The 19,009-nt window shown below is 39.6% G+C and overlaps 1 protein-coding gene across 1 annotated transcript; it reads right to left on the bottom strand.

The window, feature by feature from the left end:
- Positions 1 to 4,719: 4,719 nt before the first annotated feature.
- Positions 4,720 to 18,739, bottom strand: cfap58 (cilia and flagella associated protein 58). The gene is made up of 18 exons (XM_038707561.1): positions 18,684 to 18,739; positions 17,885 to 18,154; positions 17,577 to 17,725; positions 17,336 to 17,486; positions 17,004 to 17,198; positions 16,138 to 16,275; positions 14,833 to 14,992; positions 13,774 to 13,856; positions 13,470 to 13,661; positions 13,167 to 13,328; positions 12,627 to 12,773; positions 11,640 to 11,780; positions 11,318 to 11,541; positions 10,654 to 10,762; positions 10,371 to 10,475; positions 5,870 to 5,989; positions 5,233 to 5,357; positions 4,720 to 5,083 (listed from the first exon to the last, which is right to left on the bottom strand). The coding sequence occupies exons 1-18, from the start codon at positions 18,687 to 18,689 to the stop codon at positions 4,972 to 4,974; spliced, it is 2,589 nt and encodes an 862-aa protein (XP_038563489.1). The 5' UTR covers positions 18,690 to 18,739; the 3' UTR covers positions 4,720 to 4,971.
- Between the last annotated feature and the right edge of the window lie 270 nt (positions 18,740 to 19,009).

Genomic DNA, 19,009 nt, shown 5'->3' with positions numbered 1-19,009 from the left:
CGCATTAATTCCCCAATATTCATGAGGAGAGAAGAAAGAGGGGGGGCAGGAGGTTTGGGGGATGGAGATGTTTCTATGGTAAAGTAGCACATTGTTTATCTTTCTGCCTTGTACATTAAATCCTATTTATTATATCACAGGTCTTCCAATCATATCATATCCCGAAGAGAATGTATTATTTTGAAGAAAAATCACACTATACAGCATTTAACACATGCTGTGAACATGAAACTGAAATCAAGCTTGTATTTGCTTATAAAAAGTAAATGTTGTTGTTTTTTTACTTTCCTACTTTGAAACAATAAAACTATTCCATACTACCATCCCACCCAACTATCAGAAACCAAAAAGAACATAATGAACAGAAACAAGGGGGAGAACAAGTAAAATCCATTTACAGTAAGAGGAAATGCTTTGGGGCTGAGGGGAGGCTGAAGTTCGTTGCGATACATTGGATAATATCTTGTGAGGAAACACTGATGGTGATTTTTCATACTACATTGATAAAGTAGGAGGATATACATCAACCCAAACCTGCTTGCTCATGGTGGGACTTGTTAAGATTATTACACACAAAACGTTTTAGACCTGCTCTATGAAAAGTGCAACGAGATAACTTCTGTAATTTGCACTATATAAATAAAATGTAACTGAACTGAAATATAATAGTTAGTTTTACCTGAGGATCCTCTGTACTGATTGCTTTTCACTACATTATTTCACAGGCAATTCTTAAAGTAAAATCATATGCATTCTACATACTGTATATACACTATATATAAACCACAGCCAATTTTAAACATTTGAAAATCAATACTATCAATATAAGACAATATATAAAAAAAGATGCTGATGAAAAATGTCAAATTATCATGATGCTAACCCATCCCTCCTTCACAGCCTGTGCTTCAAAATCTGCATAATCCCTGGTTTCAATCTGTGATGTCCTGTCTAAAAGCCTTGGCTTCATAAGTATAAACACATGCACTGATGTAACGGTTCATATGTTATCACACTCAGACTGGGAAATATTATAATATGGCTATCTTTGAGGTCTAGAACATCCAGCTCTGAGACATGAGCAGTTGTGACAGATTAAGCTTTTTGCAGCCTGATGGCTTTGAGAGAATTGAGAAAGTAATCAGCCAGGGTGTGGTTCACTGAGGAAGACTCATGATGCACACATTCCCTTAACATATTTTAACCAGTTAGGACAAAAAATTTGGGAGGATACAGTCCTCCCAAAATAGTGATCATCTTTTTAGAAATTGGCAAGCAGATACAACAGGCGAAGACAAAGACAGAAGCTGCAGCCACTTGACGTCAGTGCACAGGAGGTGCTGCGCCTGCCTGCTCAGTTAAAGATGCTGTACACTACAACGTAATGAAATCTCATATCACAGAGCACACTGTGCACACACGCGGAGAAAGGAGATCTGGCCTGTCAGAGGCCTCTCATTACTACGGCAACATAGCTCACACAGCCTAGCACTGCACAGGCGCCGGTTACCATGGTTATACCGTAATTGCACTGGCTAAGGAATTACTCCATGAGCAACAGAAAGGGATAAGGAGGAGGGAATTCTCCATTTGTAGGCCTTTTCAACTACTGTAAACACCACCAGAGTTGGCTATAAATGCGCTGGATTTGTGGAGGTGGGGCACAGTACAGGACCTGAATTTGATTATTTCAGTTTAACAAGAGCAAATTATACATAAGCTATGAGTATTGTAAATAAATAGTTGGAATAAAAGCAGCTATAATGCACTGACATACACCACATGTCAATCCAGTATGTGCACAGCAAATAATGTGAATATTTGTAGACATTAAATAATGACACACCTGTATTTGGATGGAAACAGATTCAGTGTGCACACCTTCGACCTGCTGATCTTCAAGGAAGCCTAAACAATGGATCAGTAGTTGGGCACCCAGGAACACAGTTTGCCCTGAATTCAGTCTTTAAGGAAGATCTTCTCTATTTAAATCCCACAATTAGTAAATTTGAAGACACAATCAGCAATTTTGGCGTTAACATTGAGTAAAAACAAACAGATTTCTTGTATCATTTACTTGTGTTTGTCTGTGTCGTAACCTGTCAATGGGAGACGATAAGATAACTTAAACTATTGAGATTAAAGAACACACCCAGAAGTCCTGAGATCACCAGGAATCATGGTGATTTAATTGGTTGCCATCAACAGAATGAGATGTTGATAATTATTTGATTCAGTAGCTCGTGCAAATACTTTTTTTTTATTCGTATTTCAAAGGTATAGTAGGAGATTGAAAGTATTTTTGTCTTGACTGGTCAGCCTTTACTTTGCTGACATCTAGTGGTGATGTCAGGGACATAATGTAAATAACCTGCTCAAGAGAACACCGCACTTTAACCCTTGACCCCTGGGTACTCTCAGGACTGTGACTCACAACGCATGTGCATTCATTGCGACTGAACAATAGAGGGCATAGATACAGAGTGATATGTGTTGATAAAAAGACATTTGAAGTTGCTCCCATTAAGTCTCTGGCTTTTATTCCAGATGATTGAAAGATAATTATCACATGTTCAATTGCTGCATACAACATAAACTCTGGCCCTGATTGGGAAAAATGTGTCTCAATGGTTCCTCCATACTTGTAATAAGTATGTATTATTGCCATAACGTAACTGGTAATTAATGGTTTAAGTGATAGTCATATACTAATCCTATTTTTTATTCTTTAAGAGCAGTTTGCAAATACAGGCAATATTTCCATAATGATGACATTTCTGGTGCAGACAATTCATTTCTGTCTTTCCCTCCATTTCAGAAATCTGTGAATTTTTATCTAAAATATCAGACATGAAAAAGCAACAAAAAGTAACATGATCTCTTTAATTCATCTTTTCAGTAAATATACTGCAGTCAAAGGCTTCTTAACAGCATATATTTTAGGATTTTTGATAAAATATCAAGCAATGCACTTATTGTTAAAAAAGTAATGTTTATTCACAGAGCACCTTTCTGATGCAAACCTCTTAAAGTGCTTTACAAGTCACTGAAAACAAAGAAAATTACTTTACACACTTTGACTAAGGGACAACAGCAGGCCATTGTCAGATGACCTTCTAGTCCTGCCTTTGTAGTACAGTGTCAAAAATCCAAGAATGGAACCTTCAGCTTTTGGACTGCTGCTCTCAGAGAAGGACTAGTCAACGTACAGGACAGTAGATCACAGTAGTGGTAGAGACCAGAAGGAAACTGCAGCACAAAGCCTTCTCTAAACTCAGGCAGACTCGTAGTAGTTGGCTGAGTCGGTAAACTTTGTACTGTTCTTTTGGTATTTGTTATGTGGAGCGTCAGTTGAGCACACATTTCTTCAGGGATTTGATAGCTGGCAGAACATGCCAGTTCTGAGAGTGTTAAACTATACTTTTTATTAACCTGGCATTGGAGAGAATGCCTTACGAACGTTTCCGGAATTTGAGATCGTCAGGCAGGGGTCTCCTGTCGCTTCTTGAGTCCAGGTTGAAAACTAAAGGGGACGGGGGTTTGCTGTCAGGGCCCTGAGGCTCTAGAACAACCGGCCTGATGAAGTAAGTCTTTTAAGTGCCTGTTTATTTTACTGTTTTTATTTTAACATTTCCATTTGTTATTTCTTATTATTATTGTATTTTATTCTGCCCTTCATGTTTTTTATCATTCACTGTGATTTTCTTGTCTTCTCTTTCTCTCTGTGAAGCACTTTGTGCTTTGTTTTGATAAGTGCTCAATAATAATAATAATAATAATAATAATAATAATATTCTAAGCATGAGAGATCAATATAGGTTATTTTATTGAGAAGGATGTGATATTCTCTTCTCAGTATGCTGTATCCTCTACAAAAAGTTTAGCTACACTTTCCTGATTGGGCAGCATTTTCTTTTAATGTGAAGATCCTGAATGTTCGAGTGTTGAACTCGAGTATATGGTTTATCACAGTCAACTAAGTAGCCTGTTATAAATATTGAACCCCAACAGATTTGTGCTGGATCTGTGGCCTTGGAACTTGAAGACTTATAAGACTTACAGAAAGTGATTCCCACAGTGACTCCTCTCACTCCCTAAAGGAGTTTTTGGGATTTGTTGGGAGGGAACCTCTCCATATTTATGGGTGGAGTGATGTTTTTCTATGGTACTAATATGGTCTTATATGGAGCTTTCTTCAAAGTTTCAGATTGATTGATCATTCCCCCCTATAGAGCCAATCATTTGCTTAAGATGGCTATTAATACATTATGTTTGTCCCATGACTGTTGTTGAAGACACAACTTGTTTCATTCTGTGCTTTACCACTTTTTACTTGTGATGTACAGTTATTGTAGTCTGTTCAGGATGAGAGAAAGGTATAAATAACTAATTGCTGAACATATTGAGAGACAACAGACTCTAATTTTGAACATTTTCTTAGCTGGAAAAAACAAAAACTTGATAGGGACTTGATGTGTTGCTCAAAATGTTTATACTGATTATCTACAGTATCTCACAAAAGTGAGTTCACCCCTCACAATTTTGTAAATATTTGATTATATCTTTTCATGTGACAACACTGAAGAAATGAAACTTACAACAATATAAAGTAGTGAGTGTACAGCTTGTATAACAGTGTAAATTTGCTGTCCCCTCAAAACAGATCACACAGCCATTAATGTCTAAACCACTGGCAACAAAAGTGAGTACACCCCCAAATGAAAATGTATATATATATATATATATATCCTGGTATGATGGGAGGGATGGGGCACACCCTTCGGACTCTCCAAATGAAATTAGCAGTATTTTTTATCATTAAGTTACCATTATTGTAAGTCATACATGTCATCCATCTAAATTGTGAAAGTATTGACCAGAGAGTTCATGATTGCATAAAGGTAAAATACAGGATAAAAAGGTGCTGATAATGTGTCAGATGGATTATAAAATATTCCATCATAACGGCCATTATCTTCTCACGGGGTTTTCGATCCTGAAGCCTCCTCCGGTGAAATGAGGTTTGCTGCTCAGCTGGGGCAGGGGTTCCAGCTGCTCCACCTTAGTCTTGGTCCTCTGCTCACTGATGAGACACACAGAGCTCCAGGACATTAGAGAGCAAACAGAACTATCACTAACTGCTACAGTGTACATGCTCCCTGCATAAAATGAATTGTGCATTTTGAACAGATCAATAATACCCGATTGCTAAGATGCAAAGATCAATCTCACCTGTGAAGCTTTTTCTGAAAGAGGTACTTCTTCTTAATGTTTGCTAGCTCATTAGCTAAACTTTGATTCTCACTTTTGTACTCATTCATCTTTGAGTCGAGCATTCTCAGCTCTGCTATCAACACCTGTGGAATCAGAGGAAAAAACAAAATTTGTGATAGAACACAGAGAAGCAAACAGGTACAATGTATTACTTGAAATCAGGTGCTGCATCTGTTCTGATATGTATGTGTTATTTAAAAAATATTTAAACAGTGAGTTGTACTGGTGAGGATCATTTGACTTTGAAAAAACATGTCACTGAAAGGATGAACTGTCTGAAATAAATATCAACCTAAATGTCTTCATATTTAAGTATATCTGACAACACCTTAACACAGATAAGATTAAGTCTGGTACTTCTGCTTGCCATACTGTATTATGGCAACTTACTCAAGTGTTTCAAATGTATAATGGACACAGGATTGTGAAGGACAGAGAAAGAAATAGTTGACTTGGCAAAACCAGAATCTGATGGTGTCAAACGAGAAAACATGAAGAAGTGGACTACAGCAAGAAAAACACAAGAAAACAAGAAAACAAAAACATGAGATACAGTATAAGCTTTGACAGGTAAGAAAAGGATGTGAGGGATGACCTTGAGCTTTTTAGTTCTCTCTCTGATCGTCCACTGGCACTGCTGGAGCTGCTCAGCAGCCTCGGGACCCGGCTGCCGGGCCAGAATGTGCTTCAGCTCCACATACAGCTTCTCCTTTTCCTTGGCGGGGAAATAGAAGATAACCAAATACTCATTAGAGTATGAAACGTAGTTTAATCTGCAGATGAAAATAGTCCCCAACAGATGCACTAATCCATCCTGTTTGACTCCTGTTTGCTACAGCGAATAGTTGTTTTAGGAAACTATGGAGTCTCTTTACAAGACAGTGTATCCTCTATATTTGAATCACGACTGCCACTACTAAAATTTCCCACGATCATTAAACTATACGCTACAAATGTTTTCACTCGCACACTGTGCGAGCAAGGCAGCAGTCAATGCTTGGCTCGCTGCCTCTCCTCATTCTATGCAGAAATACGTGACAGATGGTGTTTTAAGATCAGCGGGAGGTGCGTAGTGAGTGTTGGATTGTCCGAGCGGCAGAAAGTGACCCTTCAGACTGCGCAGCTGAGCAGGAAAGCTTCTACAGCAGCTACAGAGCTGCTATGTAACTTAACATTAGCTCAATTAATAGAAAGTAACTGGAAGCTGTATTTTATTACTGCCTACTTGTCCAATGTTGAGAACATCAGGTAAAAACTTAGAGTAAATTGACGTAGCCTGCAGCTCTGTCCTGTACAGACTGATTCAATTATTTTTCAGTTTTCAGTCTGAAAAAGTGGTTTTGGAAAAGAAAGGACGGAGGGGACTGGAGGAGCCGAGGTTAGTAAAGCTAATTAGTGATGCAAAGTAGTCCTTTTAAGCTGATGAGGAGACGTTTCTTTTTAGATGTTAATGTGCAAATAAAATGCACCTAAGAAGGGAGGAGGTTTCTCATGTTGCCTATTTTTCACATTAATGTCTACAGATAAATGTCAGAAGCTGTAAAATGAAGACACAAAAGGCAAACATGAACAGTCGTATCTATAATGATTCTGAGGTCATATTAACAGGGTTTTCCTGCCGTTAAGGCTTAGGGGTGATGTCCAAAACATGCTGTGCCATCACTGTAAAATCACTGCGGAGCAACAGAACCAACCAAATTACTTTCTCCAGATCTAAAGTTTGTAGTTCCTCCAGCAGACTGATCTTTGGGTGTTGTTTATTCATTATCTGCTCTAGCTTTTCCAACTTTTTGTTCAGAGATATGGTGAAAATAATGGCCCAATATGATGTCAAATCACACATTTCTCATTGGAAAACATAAAATTTTCTGCTGATTCGAGGAAACACAGCAAGATGAATGTACATATTCATGGCTGAATATATAATTTCATGGACTGTTGTTGTTGGTTTGGGACTTTTCACAGGATTTGTAAACTGTAACAACAACCGCCTTATCCTTTAAAGTTGTCACATTATACTTATTTTCAGGTTCCTCATTTTCTTTAGGGGTTGCACCAAAACAGGTTTACATGGTTTCATTCATTCAACACCATATTTTTTGTCATACTGCACATTGCTGCAGCTCCTCTTTTCACCATCTTTAATTTTAGCTACAGAGTGAAGCACCTCACTTTTATTGGATCTTTATCATGAGTTGCACATGCGCAGTACCTAGTGAAGGACTACTAGCCAATCAGAAGCAGAGTAAGGCAGGTCCTGAAAAGGCGGGTCCTGAAGCCCTCCATTCAGGACTTATACATTTCTAGAGTCAGGAAACAGGCAAGAAACATCACTGCAGATCCATTTCACCCCTGATACAATCTGTTCCAGCTTCTCCCCTCTGGTAAGCGCTACAGAGCACTGCACGCCAAAACCAACAGACTCAGGAACAGTTTCTTCCCACCATCCATCACTCTGATGAACAGCTGATTTTTGACTCACAGTGTCAGCAACAATTCTTGTGCAATAACCCAGTAACTCTGTCTCTAATCAGCCACTGTTCACTGGGTAACACTTTATTTCAGTACTGTTCATACTGTTATATTGTCATATTGTAGATACTGTATACCTAATCCACCTACCTCAAGTCATAACTCCTGCACAAAATACTTATACTTATTTATTCCAGCATCCTTTGCACTATGCTTCATTACACTATGTACATGTGTACATTTATGCATATATATGTACCTGTATATCACATCCACCTCCAACATGTACATACTCCTGCATCCTCTGCACTCTGCTCACTGCACTATTTGTCAATGTCTATATTGTTTTTGTTCAGTGTGTATATTTGTGTTATCTACCCTGAAGTCTGTGTCTGATTTTATTTATTTTTTTATTATTGTGATTTTGTGTTTTTGTATGAGTAATCACATTGTGAGCCATGTACAATCCAGAATCAAATTCCTCGTATGTGTATACATACATGGCAATAAAGCTGATTCTGATTCTGATACTGTTGACAAATCTGTCAAAATCTGTGTTAGATTTCACTTCTCCTTTTCTGAGATAATCCATCCACCTCACAGGTGTGGCATATCAACACATCTCCTTCACATAGAGTTGATCAGGTTGTTGATTGTGGCCTGTGGAATGTTGGTCCACTCCTCTTCAATGGCTGTGCGAAGTTGTTGGATATTGGCAGGACCTGGAACACGCTGTCGTATACGCCGATCCAGAACATCCCAAACATGCTCAATGGGTGACATGTCCGGTGAGTATGCTGGCCATGCAAGAACTGGGATGTTTTCAGCTTCCAGGAATTCTGTACAGATCCTTGCAACATGGGACCGTGCCATAGACTGTATATAAGAAGTGGACGTAGTCATCGTGACATCATCCGTTGGTTTGTGGACTGCCATTTTGAAGCCGCCATATTGAGTTTTTGCAACCAGGAAGTGCCCGAACGTGACCATTTTTGGACAAGACGGTGGAGCTAACGGCCGTTTGTGGAGCTAGTTAGCTTGCTTTAGCTAGGTGCATCTGTAATTCACGTTAACTGTCACTTCAACAGGGCTGACAATTTTGTCTAGCGAACAACAGGCTTAAAAGTAAATGCACTCACCAGTGAAAGTGAACACGCAACTCCTAATACGCTTTTTCAACAGCACTGGTTAAATTTACTCAGTGCCGTGGGTATGAGTCAGTCTAGCCTGAATGACAGGTCGCCATTGTACCGACTTGTTAATCATAGATAATCCTGCCCTGAAGCATACTTTGCTTTATGGTCTATTTTCCTCTAAATGGGACCATAATTTACTAAATAAACATCGTGTTGTATTAAAGAAGACCTGAAACTAGCAATTGAGACAATAAACTCATCAGGGAAGTGTTTACTGAGGTAATAAATCAGCTGAGAAGTAGGGTCATTTTACCATTGTTTCTAATGGAACCGGACTTCTTTTGCAACCAGAAGAGTCGCCCCCCGCTGGCCATTCAATAGAATGCAGGTTAAAGGGACGTCCGCATTGGATTTTCGTCTCAGGCCAGAAGCTTCCCGCTTGGGCTGTGCATTATCATTCTGCAACATGAGGTGATGGTCGTGGATGAATGGCACAACAATGGGCCTCAGGATCTCGTCATGGTATCTCTGTGCATATAAAATACTATCAATAAAATGGACCTGTGCTTGTTGTCCATGACACACGCCTGCCCATACCATAACCCCACAGCCACCATGGGCAACTCGATCCATAACGTTGACATCAGCAAACTGCTCACTCACACGACGCCATACACGCTGTCTGCCATCTGCTCTGTACATTTTGGCCAGCCTAAGGCACACCTGTGCAATCCCCATGCTGTCTGATCAGTATCTTGATATGCCACACCTGTGAGGTGGATGGATAATCTCGGTAAAAGAGAAGTGCTCACTGACACAGATTTTGACAGATTTGTGAACAATATTTGAGAGAAATAGGCCTTTTGTGTACATAGAGAAAGTCTTAGATCTTTGAGTTCAGCTCATGAGGAATGGTGGCAAAAACAAAAGTGTTGCCTTTATAATTTTGTTCAGAGTAATAAGACTAAGTAATAAACAATTTGTAAATAGTAAATAATAGATTAAATTAACATTATTATGGTGAACATATAGTTATGAAGATGTTTCCAAAACCACTGGACTAAAGCGATAGCTATCAAAGGAATCAAATTCCTCTAATAAGCTTTTAAAGTCAGTTCAAAACAAGATCCTTTTAGCTAAACACTAAAACATTCTGAATGGGTCCAGCTTTCTTTCCTGTGGTAGAATTAATAATAATCTCTTATTGTTGTTATTGTGTTGTTCTACAAGACACATTTGAGGTCTACCTAGTACCTGACGGGAATTGTCTCTCACCGTTGGCGTCTAAGCAGTCGGCTGCTGCAGTGCCAACGATTACTGTAGCACTTACATACAGACTGGTGGTAGAGGTAATGGTTTACTGACCAGCTCCTTTTTGAAGAAGTCACATTGCTTCCTCACGGGGATAAGACTAATGCAAAGACGCGTGTAAAGTGAGTGTGTGTGCTTGTGAGAACACACTGAGGAGAGAGTGTGGCAAATGTTTACCTGTAATAGGAGTTCCCGTTCCTCAAGCTCTTGGGTTTTGGCGATCAGTCGTTTTTGTAAGGACTGAATCTTCTGGATGAGTTCGTATTTGCCGGGGTCACTGCCCTGCAAGCGAGAGTCATTTAAAAATGTTAATGACCTAACCTTTTCCTTTGTGAATAATGAGGTTTACCCTGCTTGAAGGGTGGTTCACAAAGACTAAAAATGAAAATACAACAGGCTAGGACTGGTAATGGCTTATCCACAGCTAATCCACACGGACACTATTAAACAAGTCCTTCACCTCCAGTCGTCTCCATCTGTGAATATTTATGGGCTTCAGCTGCTCCTCGAGGATGCTGTTCCTCGTCCTCTCTCTAAGCAGCTCCCTCTGCAGGTGGAACAGCTCCCGCCTCCAACACAACAACCCAGTGGTATTTCACACAATCCTCACATACAACATTTACTTTCACAATTAATATACTAAATTTGCCCCACAATTACTGTAAGCTAATTTTAGTCAATGAAGAAAAGAAGAGACAGAAAATACTAGCAAAAACAATGGGCTGCTTTTCTTTTAGCTGGTTGTGTAAAAATCACGATACAAAATTATACATTTATGAAAGATTAAAATGAAGGTGATGAATTAATGAAGTGACTACGGGTTGACTGGAGTCTAAAAGGCAAAGCTTTACTATAGACACTATGGAGTTTTAATAGAGAGTTTGCTATTTAAGTTAGAGGTTCAAAAGAAGTTATTCCTACCTCAGAGTCTGGATGTCTCTCCACCTTGCCCTAGCTTTTTTTGAACTGTACATTTCTACTCTGAAAACTTACTAGGTCACCTCATTCTTTCTCCATCCTGCCTTTCTTCTCTACTTCAAATTCTTCTCTTAGAGTGATTCAACGCAAGCTGTCTTTGTTCAAACTCTCTCTTTATCCTGCTCAGGCCCTCTTCTCTCCTTTACCTCAGGTCCTCTGTGTTGGGTACAGTCTTGTCCAGAATGTTCTTCTTGCGCCGGAGCCTCTTGATCTCCAGCTTGAGCAGGCGAATGTCTTCCATCAGCTGGTTGTAGTGGAAGTCCCCCTTGCTCAGGATTGACTGCTGGATCCTGATCTTCTCACACAGCAGCGTGCGCTCATCGTTGCGGCGTAGCAGCTGTTTGCCCAGGTTGTCCCGCTCTCTTATCACCTTGAGAGAAGTTGCGCCAACAAAATAATCAGATACAAGCCTCTGTTTGTCCTTCTCTTTCTTTGCTTGATCTTGTCTGCCTCCTTCTATTTCTTTACCTGTTCCAGTTGCTTCTTCTGTTGGATCTGCTCAGCATCAGCATCAGCTATAATCTTCTGCAGTTTTTGCTGTTCTGCTTTCTGACTGTCAACACGCTGCTTTGTGTCTTCAAGCTGGAGCTTCATCATCTGCAGCTCCGCCTGTAGCAGGACACAGAGTGGGTGCACACATACATGCATTCTACATTTTAATTTTTGGTGGGACAGTAAAAATGGTTGATGCACTACAGAAAACTTTCAAAATGCTGAACTTGGTGTTCGGCATGAATGGTTATGATTGTTGACAAGTTACAACTTAGCATTAAAAAATGAGAGACTAACTACCACTGCAGACAGTTTCTCTTACTCAATAACTTAATGAATGAAAACAACCCTCAAAAATTTCACTGCTGTTTTGTCCAACTGGAATCAATATTGTACTAGTGGTAAGCTATATAGTATACTATTATCGGAATTATAATGAATACACTAACATTAGCACAGGGGTGTAATATAAGAAAAATATTGTCTACTATCTGTAGACAGACTATCCAGATAAAGTGTAACCTATAAATTTATTAAAATTATACAAAAATTATATTTTTTTTAATGTTATAGTATACTAAAACACAAATTTATACTAGTTACTCTTCCTGGTTGTGAATGGGGGCGGGGGTTTACCAGACGATACACACGCCAACATGTGAATGGGGACCATTCTTCCAAGCCTAAAGTTACTAAAAGGGCTAAGTAATAAAAACCTAAATGATGATAAGAAACTCAAAAATCTCACCCAACTCAGAACCAATTGACCCTTCACTAAGCCACGCCCCCCCATAGTTACTGTTGCTAAGTCCAACCAACTGTGAGACCTGTCAGACTTTTTTCACGGCGCTACCACTGTCAAGAAATATTGTGAACAATCCACAGTCTATACTGAGCTGTGATTGGCCAGCCGCGTGTTCGGGACGTGGCTTAGCGTAGGGTCAATCAGGCAGGCTGCAGTACCTTGAGGGCCTCGTTATCCTTCTCTAAGCGCTTGTGTTCCTGCTGATCCTTGGTAAGGGCCAGCTCCTTTCCAGTGATCTCATCTCTCAATCGGTTGACCTGGTTGTTCATGGTCTTCATCTTCCTCTTCATCTCTGCAATCTCTTCCTGAGAAACACAGACGGTGGAAGGGGGAAAGAAATGAAGAAAAAATAAGTTAGGCTTATATAAACCATATATTAAACACATACATTAAACCAGTGCAACCAGTGGTCACAAAGTTAATAGAAATTGTGAGAAAGGGGTTGGTAATAACACTGGACACAAGTGACTATATTTAGCTTCAGGCATCTTTTTAAACTAGTTAAAACAGAGTAAAATGACTGAAAAAATCCCTAGTGCAATATGTTATTTCAAGAAATTAAAGACTCTCACAGTCATAACTTTTCCATGTCCTAGAAACTATTGGTGTAATACATTTTGGCATGATGCAGCTGACTCGCTGGCAAGCTTCAAAAAATTGACGATCAGCTGTGGACGACGAGAAGACGTCATTCGTACCTGAGCCTCAATGAGGTTTTTGCTGTACATGTTTCTTTCAGACACAACAGATTCCAGCAGGTTCTCTTGCTGTTTGAGCTTGCACTCTGCCTCAGTGACCTTCTTCCTCCAATCAAATATCTCCATCTCTCTTACTTCAATGTCATTCATTTTTTGTTGGACCTGTGGAAGGGAGAACAGTTCCCCTCAGACAGGCCAAGGTTGATAGCAGGTTTCCCAACCTTGTTTTGATAAATAACTTATACTTAAACTATATATTACAAATAATAACATTCAGTAAGCTCGCTCTTCTGCATAACCTGCCTTCTGCATGAGGTTGCTTGTCTCATTGATGTAGCGGTCACGTTCTTTTTCCAGCTGTTGGATGATCTTGCGCTGCTTTTGGGCCTCCTGGCGGTATCCATTGATCTCGTGTTCCAAGGTCTTCTTGTCCTGCTCCAGGAGCTTCACAAGGTTCTGCTGTTTCTCAGTTGACTGTGCAGCTTTGACCATGTTCTATTAAATGGGACCATACCCACAAATACAGAAACAGTAAATATATCTTATTTATGTTGTTGAATGATACAAGTATTTCTAGTTTGCAAGAACCTAAGGTAAACATTTATACCTTATTTAGGATGTCTCTCTCTCGGATCAGCTCGTCTATGGCTTTCCTGTCAGTTTCAACTTGCTTTTGGGAAGATTCAAGATCTGCGGAAGGAGAAAGATTTGTTTATGTTTATACACATCTGGAAATGTAGCCTGTACATTATGCTTAATATTATTTCTTGCCCATCTATGGGTGTGGTAGGGAAAATTGGAGATTGCAACTGAGGGATGATATGGTATGGGGAAGGGGAAGGGGAAGGAGAAATTGATGTAACACAGTCATTCAACACGCATGCTTATGCAGTAAATTCAACAAAATAATAGGTTTAAAACATGACTTCACACACTGATTTTTCATTAGCCTGTAATCATCCAATCTTATCTTGTACTGTCATTACTTAGGAGTTCACAGGGACAAAGACAGGGCAGCAGTGATGGAGAGAAAGACTGGGAACAGAGAAGATGATTCATGTCACTCTCCAAGTGCATGTGTGTGTCTATGACAAAACTACGGCCATGTACTATCAGAGAAAGCCAGAAAAAAAGTATTTGGAGCAGGTTGTTTCTGATGCAGTTGTAGTGTTTTACAGGCTAAACAATGACAAATGAACTTATTTGACTGTTAAACACTGCTGCTGATAAAATCATTTGGTTTTCTTAGCTAACTACAAATATAAATAACATATTTTAGTCTTACGATAGAACATATCAATAACTTAGTGTGTAGGTATAGTTTATTAACAGAGAATCTAAGTTGGTGTTTATTGACAGGCTGCTTGATGAGCTGCAGCGTCGCCACATGGTGGTGACTGATGTTCCCCCACCACTGCTTAATGCCAACATTACTGCAAGGACTTCCAGCAGCCAACAGCCCAAGAGGTGACTGAGGGGTGACGGAGAGAGAGGGACGATTCTTTATCTCCACCATGGGGAGACCGATATATAATGTGATATGATGTGGCTTTATGCTGCACTATTGTGGACTGAGGTATCTGTGACCGACAGAATTCATCTGCAAAGCTGCTGCAGCAGTGAAAATGCATGCAGCAACATATCTGCTGACGTCAAACTCCCGTACCTTTCTCCAGACCAGCGATCTGAGCTTTCAGTGTCTCCCTCTGCACATCCACATCAGCTTTCTGATCCTCCATCTGGTGGAGCTTCTTCTGGATGGCTTCTCTCATCTTTGTTTGTTTGGTAATCTCCTGACGCATCTGATTCACCTCCTCTTCTCTCATCTGACAGGTGGGAGGGGAGGTGTTGAAGCATTACACAGAAGTAGTGAGGATGGGAAAGGGTTTTGAAAAAGGAGAGTGGATAACAGATGTTACTTTATGACTTATTATTCATTCACCCATCTACAATTTTTCTACATTAGTTGTAGCATAAGGCTAAGATTCACCTAGTTAAACAACCCTGTGTTGTAAAATGATAAATAAATCACCTTGTACCTTCTATAACTCAAATAAGGTTTGTCTGACCACAGCCTTAACACAACTGTTTACAAGTACTTAAAAAAGAAAAAGCATTTCTCTTTTTTGCTGTCTTTGCTTTTTGTGAATATGATACAGTTCAAGACGTAGTAGACCTGTTTCTGGCTTGCTCATTACATAACGTACTGTCAGGGCAGTGCCCCCATGTGGTTCAACAGGACAGAATCACACCATCATCCAGTCTCAAGTATCCTCCACTACTGCAGATTTGAGAGAATACTAAGAAAAGTGCTAGTCACATGACTTTTCTTTAGAGAATCAGAGAAAAAAAATATTTCTGAAGGTAAGCCGAGTAATGCTTACACAGCTTTACCTCTACTCTGATTTAGTCACTGTATGCTGCATGTTAAATAATCACTTTCAGGACCGTCCAACTTCAGCTACTTCATGTATGTATAGATCAGTGAGGAGTAACCTTTTTATATATACCTTTTTTTCACTATACTGTACAGTGTTTTGGTTTCCACAAGGGGATTATCATTAGGAAAATGTCAAATATTATTCATTCTTGTCTAAAAAAATCTAAATAAATATAACTCTGACCTTTTTTTCCTAAGGAACTCGCACTAGAAACCTGCCTACCTAAGGATGAGTGGAAAAGCAGCTCTGGAAGAACTCCATGTTGTGTGACTTAGCAATCAGGGTTAAAATGTACATATACAGTACCTCTCATAAACAGTGTGAACTCACTATCAGTTCTGTTACTTTATCACTGTATCCCATTCACATTCAAAAGCATGCATGGACAGGCACACGCAAACACTGCTAACATACACAACCAATCCCGCATCTATACAGTATATCTATATATACAGTACAGGTTTATTTGAGAGGTGGAAGTCTGTCTCTGTTGCTCAGGTGTGTATGTGTATCAGTGGATCAACCTGTACCTTGAGTTCATTTGTGTTCTGCTGATTTTCCAAAGAGAGACGTTCTTTGAGTGATGAGAGCTGCTCACACTCCTGCTGCAGCTTGGTGTTCTTCACTTGCATCTGCTCCAGCTCCTTGGTGGATCGCTCATTCAAGATCTGTCACAGTCAGAGAAGGGATGAGGTGTGTAATGAAATTCTGTTTATTAAACACACAATTCCATGGACACTGGTTTGACAATGTTATAATAAAATATACACTGACAATAACAGACATAGTGTTTTTTGTATACCTAGTAGCTTCCCTGCTGTACTATGTAAACTTAATATCATAAAGAACTTCCAATATATGCAATTCAATCCAAAAGATAATAAAACTACATATAACTAAGCTATAACTACTATTTTTGTGTATATATATATATATATATATATATATATATATATCCTCAAAGAACAACTAAGATACTGCGCAGAACCTTCAAAATCCCAGGCCTTTTTTAAATACATACATACATATACATATATATACACAAATGTTATACATATGTATAAATAAACTGTTACATTTTGGATAAAGAAAACAAATATGTATATATACTGTATATCCTTCAATCATCTATTTTTCTAAAATATAGCAGTGAGCTTTCTAAACACTACACCATTAAAGCTGATGATACACGGGGCAACTTTCTGAGCAATCTTGCTAGTGGCAAGTCCGACTATGTTTTGAACAGATAGCAGCGGGGCGGGTGGCGGAGTGGTGGGGTAAAGGGATTACGGTAGTAATCTTTACTCATTAACACTGACGACAACGTTGCCCTGCACGATTGCTCTAAAAGTTGCTCTGTGTATCATCAGCTTAAGTGTCCCAGTCCATTGCTCACCTTGAGCTCTTTCAGCTGCTGCTCCAGTCTCTGCTGCTCCTCTTTGGCCTTTTGGCCCTGCAGATTCAGAGCTTTGATTTCCCCCATCTTGGCCTCTATGTTGGTGTGCAGCTCTTTCACCTCCTTGTCCAGCTTTTCCTTCAACCTCATCTCCCGGGAAATCTCGTTCTGCTGTACCTGGAACTCCTGCTGGAGCTGCATTTAGACATACAGAGCAGCAACACGTTGGCATCAGCTCCAGATTTAATTGCATTTTATTTCCTATTTCTGGTTATTGTATTGCTTTGGCACAAAAGTTTGCATTTAGCAGTCCAACGGTTTAACTTAGTTACCTGTGATATATTTTCTAAGGCACTATCTCGTTGGGCCTCTATCTCCTGCTGGGTTATGACGGCCTTGTTTAGTTTTTCTCTCAGACCCTCCATGGTTATCAGCAGCTGATCTCTCTCCTTGGTCAACTCCTCATTCATTTTTAGTAGATCACTGAAAAAACTGATTACAGTTGGTTCCATCCACTTTATCTACAGTATCCACACAATACATCATTAGCGCATGAGGAGGAGGACAAATCACCTCTGCTCCTGGTCCTTAGAGAAGCCAGTTTTCTGTTCAGCCATTTTGATTAGGTTGGAAACTTCTTCTTTTAAATTCCTGATGGTCTCTTTGTCCTTCTTCTCTTTATCATGAGCAGCATCTACCATTTTCCAAGCTTTATCCAGCTCCTACAGTGAAAGCAAAAGAATTGTTTTGCAAAACATTGTTGAGTTAATTGAATCTGATGGACAAATGATAAAACATCACCCAAATAACAAAACCTCTATGTTTCAAATGATGCCAAAAAAGGGGCATAAAAAACAACCACATACAAATAAATAATTTACCCTTTTTAGTGAAGTAATTGTTGTCTCATCTTCCTGGGACAGTTTCAGGGCAGCTGCAACTTTAGTTGAGGTGGACACAATCTCTGCATTCAGCTCTCTGCATTTGGACATTAGCCTCTTCTCATTCTCTCTGGCCTTCTTCAGTGCATGGATGAGCTTCTCGTACTCCACCCGGACCTTGTCCATACTCTTGTCCCCAACAAGCTCATTGAGGACCACCTGGAACTCCTCCAAGCACTCAAACATGTCCTCTCTTACTGGTCCTGTCTCCTGGAAATACAGCAAAGCCACAGACTGCAGGTGAATATGTGTGAAGGCTGGGAGTGAGATTGGGCTGAACAGGCTGGACCTGCTCCCCAGACCTGTCCCAGTGAAAAGGGGGATTCCAAATATAAATAACAGACAGGTTATGTGTCAGTTATTAATGTTACACCCGAAGTTACTAAACTTACATAACTCTTAATCTAGTGGTAATTTTCAGGCTTTGCCTTTGTATTTCACAATTTAACTTACAGTAGGTTAAGTGAATACAGATTACAGGTACAGATTTGCACAGTAGTGAAAATAACGTAAGCGAACATGCTAATAGTTTATTTCCACGCAGTCTAACGTTAACGTTAGCCTATATAACGTTACGTTAGAAACTTTCAACTAACAGTTAAGTTAACTTACGCGTATTTTGCTGACAATAACTTGCCACATTTTAACCAGCGGTGTGTTGAATATATAATGCAAAACAACATCAACTTTACGTTGCCCTGTAAACATTTAGAGAGAAAAGCCTTAGAAGAGCACTTACCTCCATTATATGAATTGAAAAGTCAATGTAACTTCGTGACTCCTTAGATAGCGTAGCGCTGGTGTTAGCTTTATCAAGCGCTGTTGACGTCGGTTGCTAAGCAACCGCTGATCTCGCGAGAGAAGGAGCCGCTTGTTTGCAGGGTTAAAAGTGGTACTGGAACAACATGCATTGCGGAAGAAGTAACAATGTACTTTTAGCTAAAATACTGTGTGGAACCAGTCTTACAAAGTCCTCCTACCAAGGACATTCTCCAGAAAATTATAATTTCATTCATTCATTTGGAAAGGGATAACTTAGCCTACAGGACATGACTACAGGAGCAG

The sequence above is a fragment of the Micropterus salmoides genome, unplaced genomic scaffold (assembly GCF_014851395.1).
Source record: "Micropterus salmoides isolate LMB-PRFRI ecotype aquatic unplaced genomic scaffold, ASM1485139v1 Ms_hic_scaffold_9, whole genome shotgun sequence".
In the NCBI taxonomy this organism is placed as follows: Eukaryota; Metazoa; Chordata; class Actinopteri; order Centrarchiformes; family Centrarchidae; genus Micropterus; species Micropterus salmoides.
The sequence above is the reverse complement of the archived record's forward strand: the minus strand, read 5'-3'. Positions and strand labels throughout refer to the sequence as shown.

What these genes read in the sequence shown, in the direction of transcription:
- cfap58 (XM_038707561.1), bottom strand. An exon ending in TCTAAGGACCAGGAGCAGAG is followed by an intron (nt 17,487 to 17,576) that starts GTGATTTGTCCT and finishes CAGTTTTTTCAG; the next exon opens with TGATCTACTAAAAATGAATG. An exon ending in AAAACCTCATTGAGGCTCAG is followed by an intron (nt 12,774 to 13,166) that starts GTACGAATGACG and finishes TGTGTTTCTCAG; the next exon opens with GAAGAGATTGCAGAGATGAA.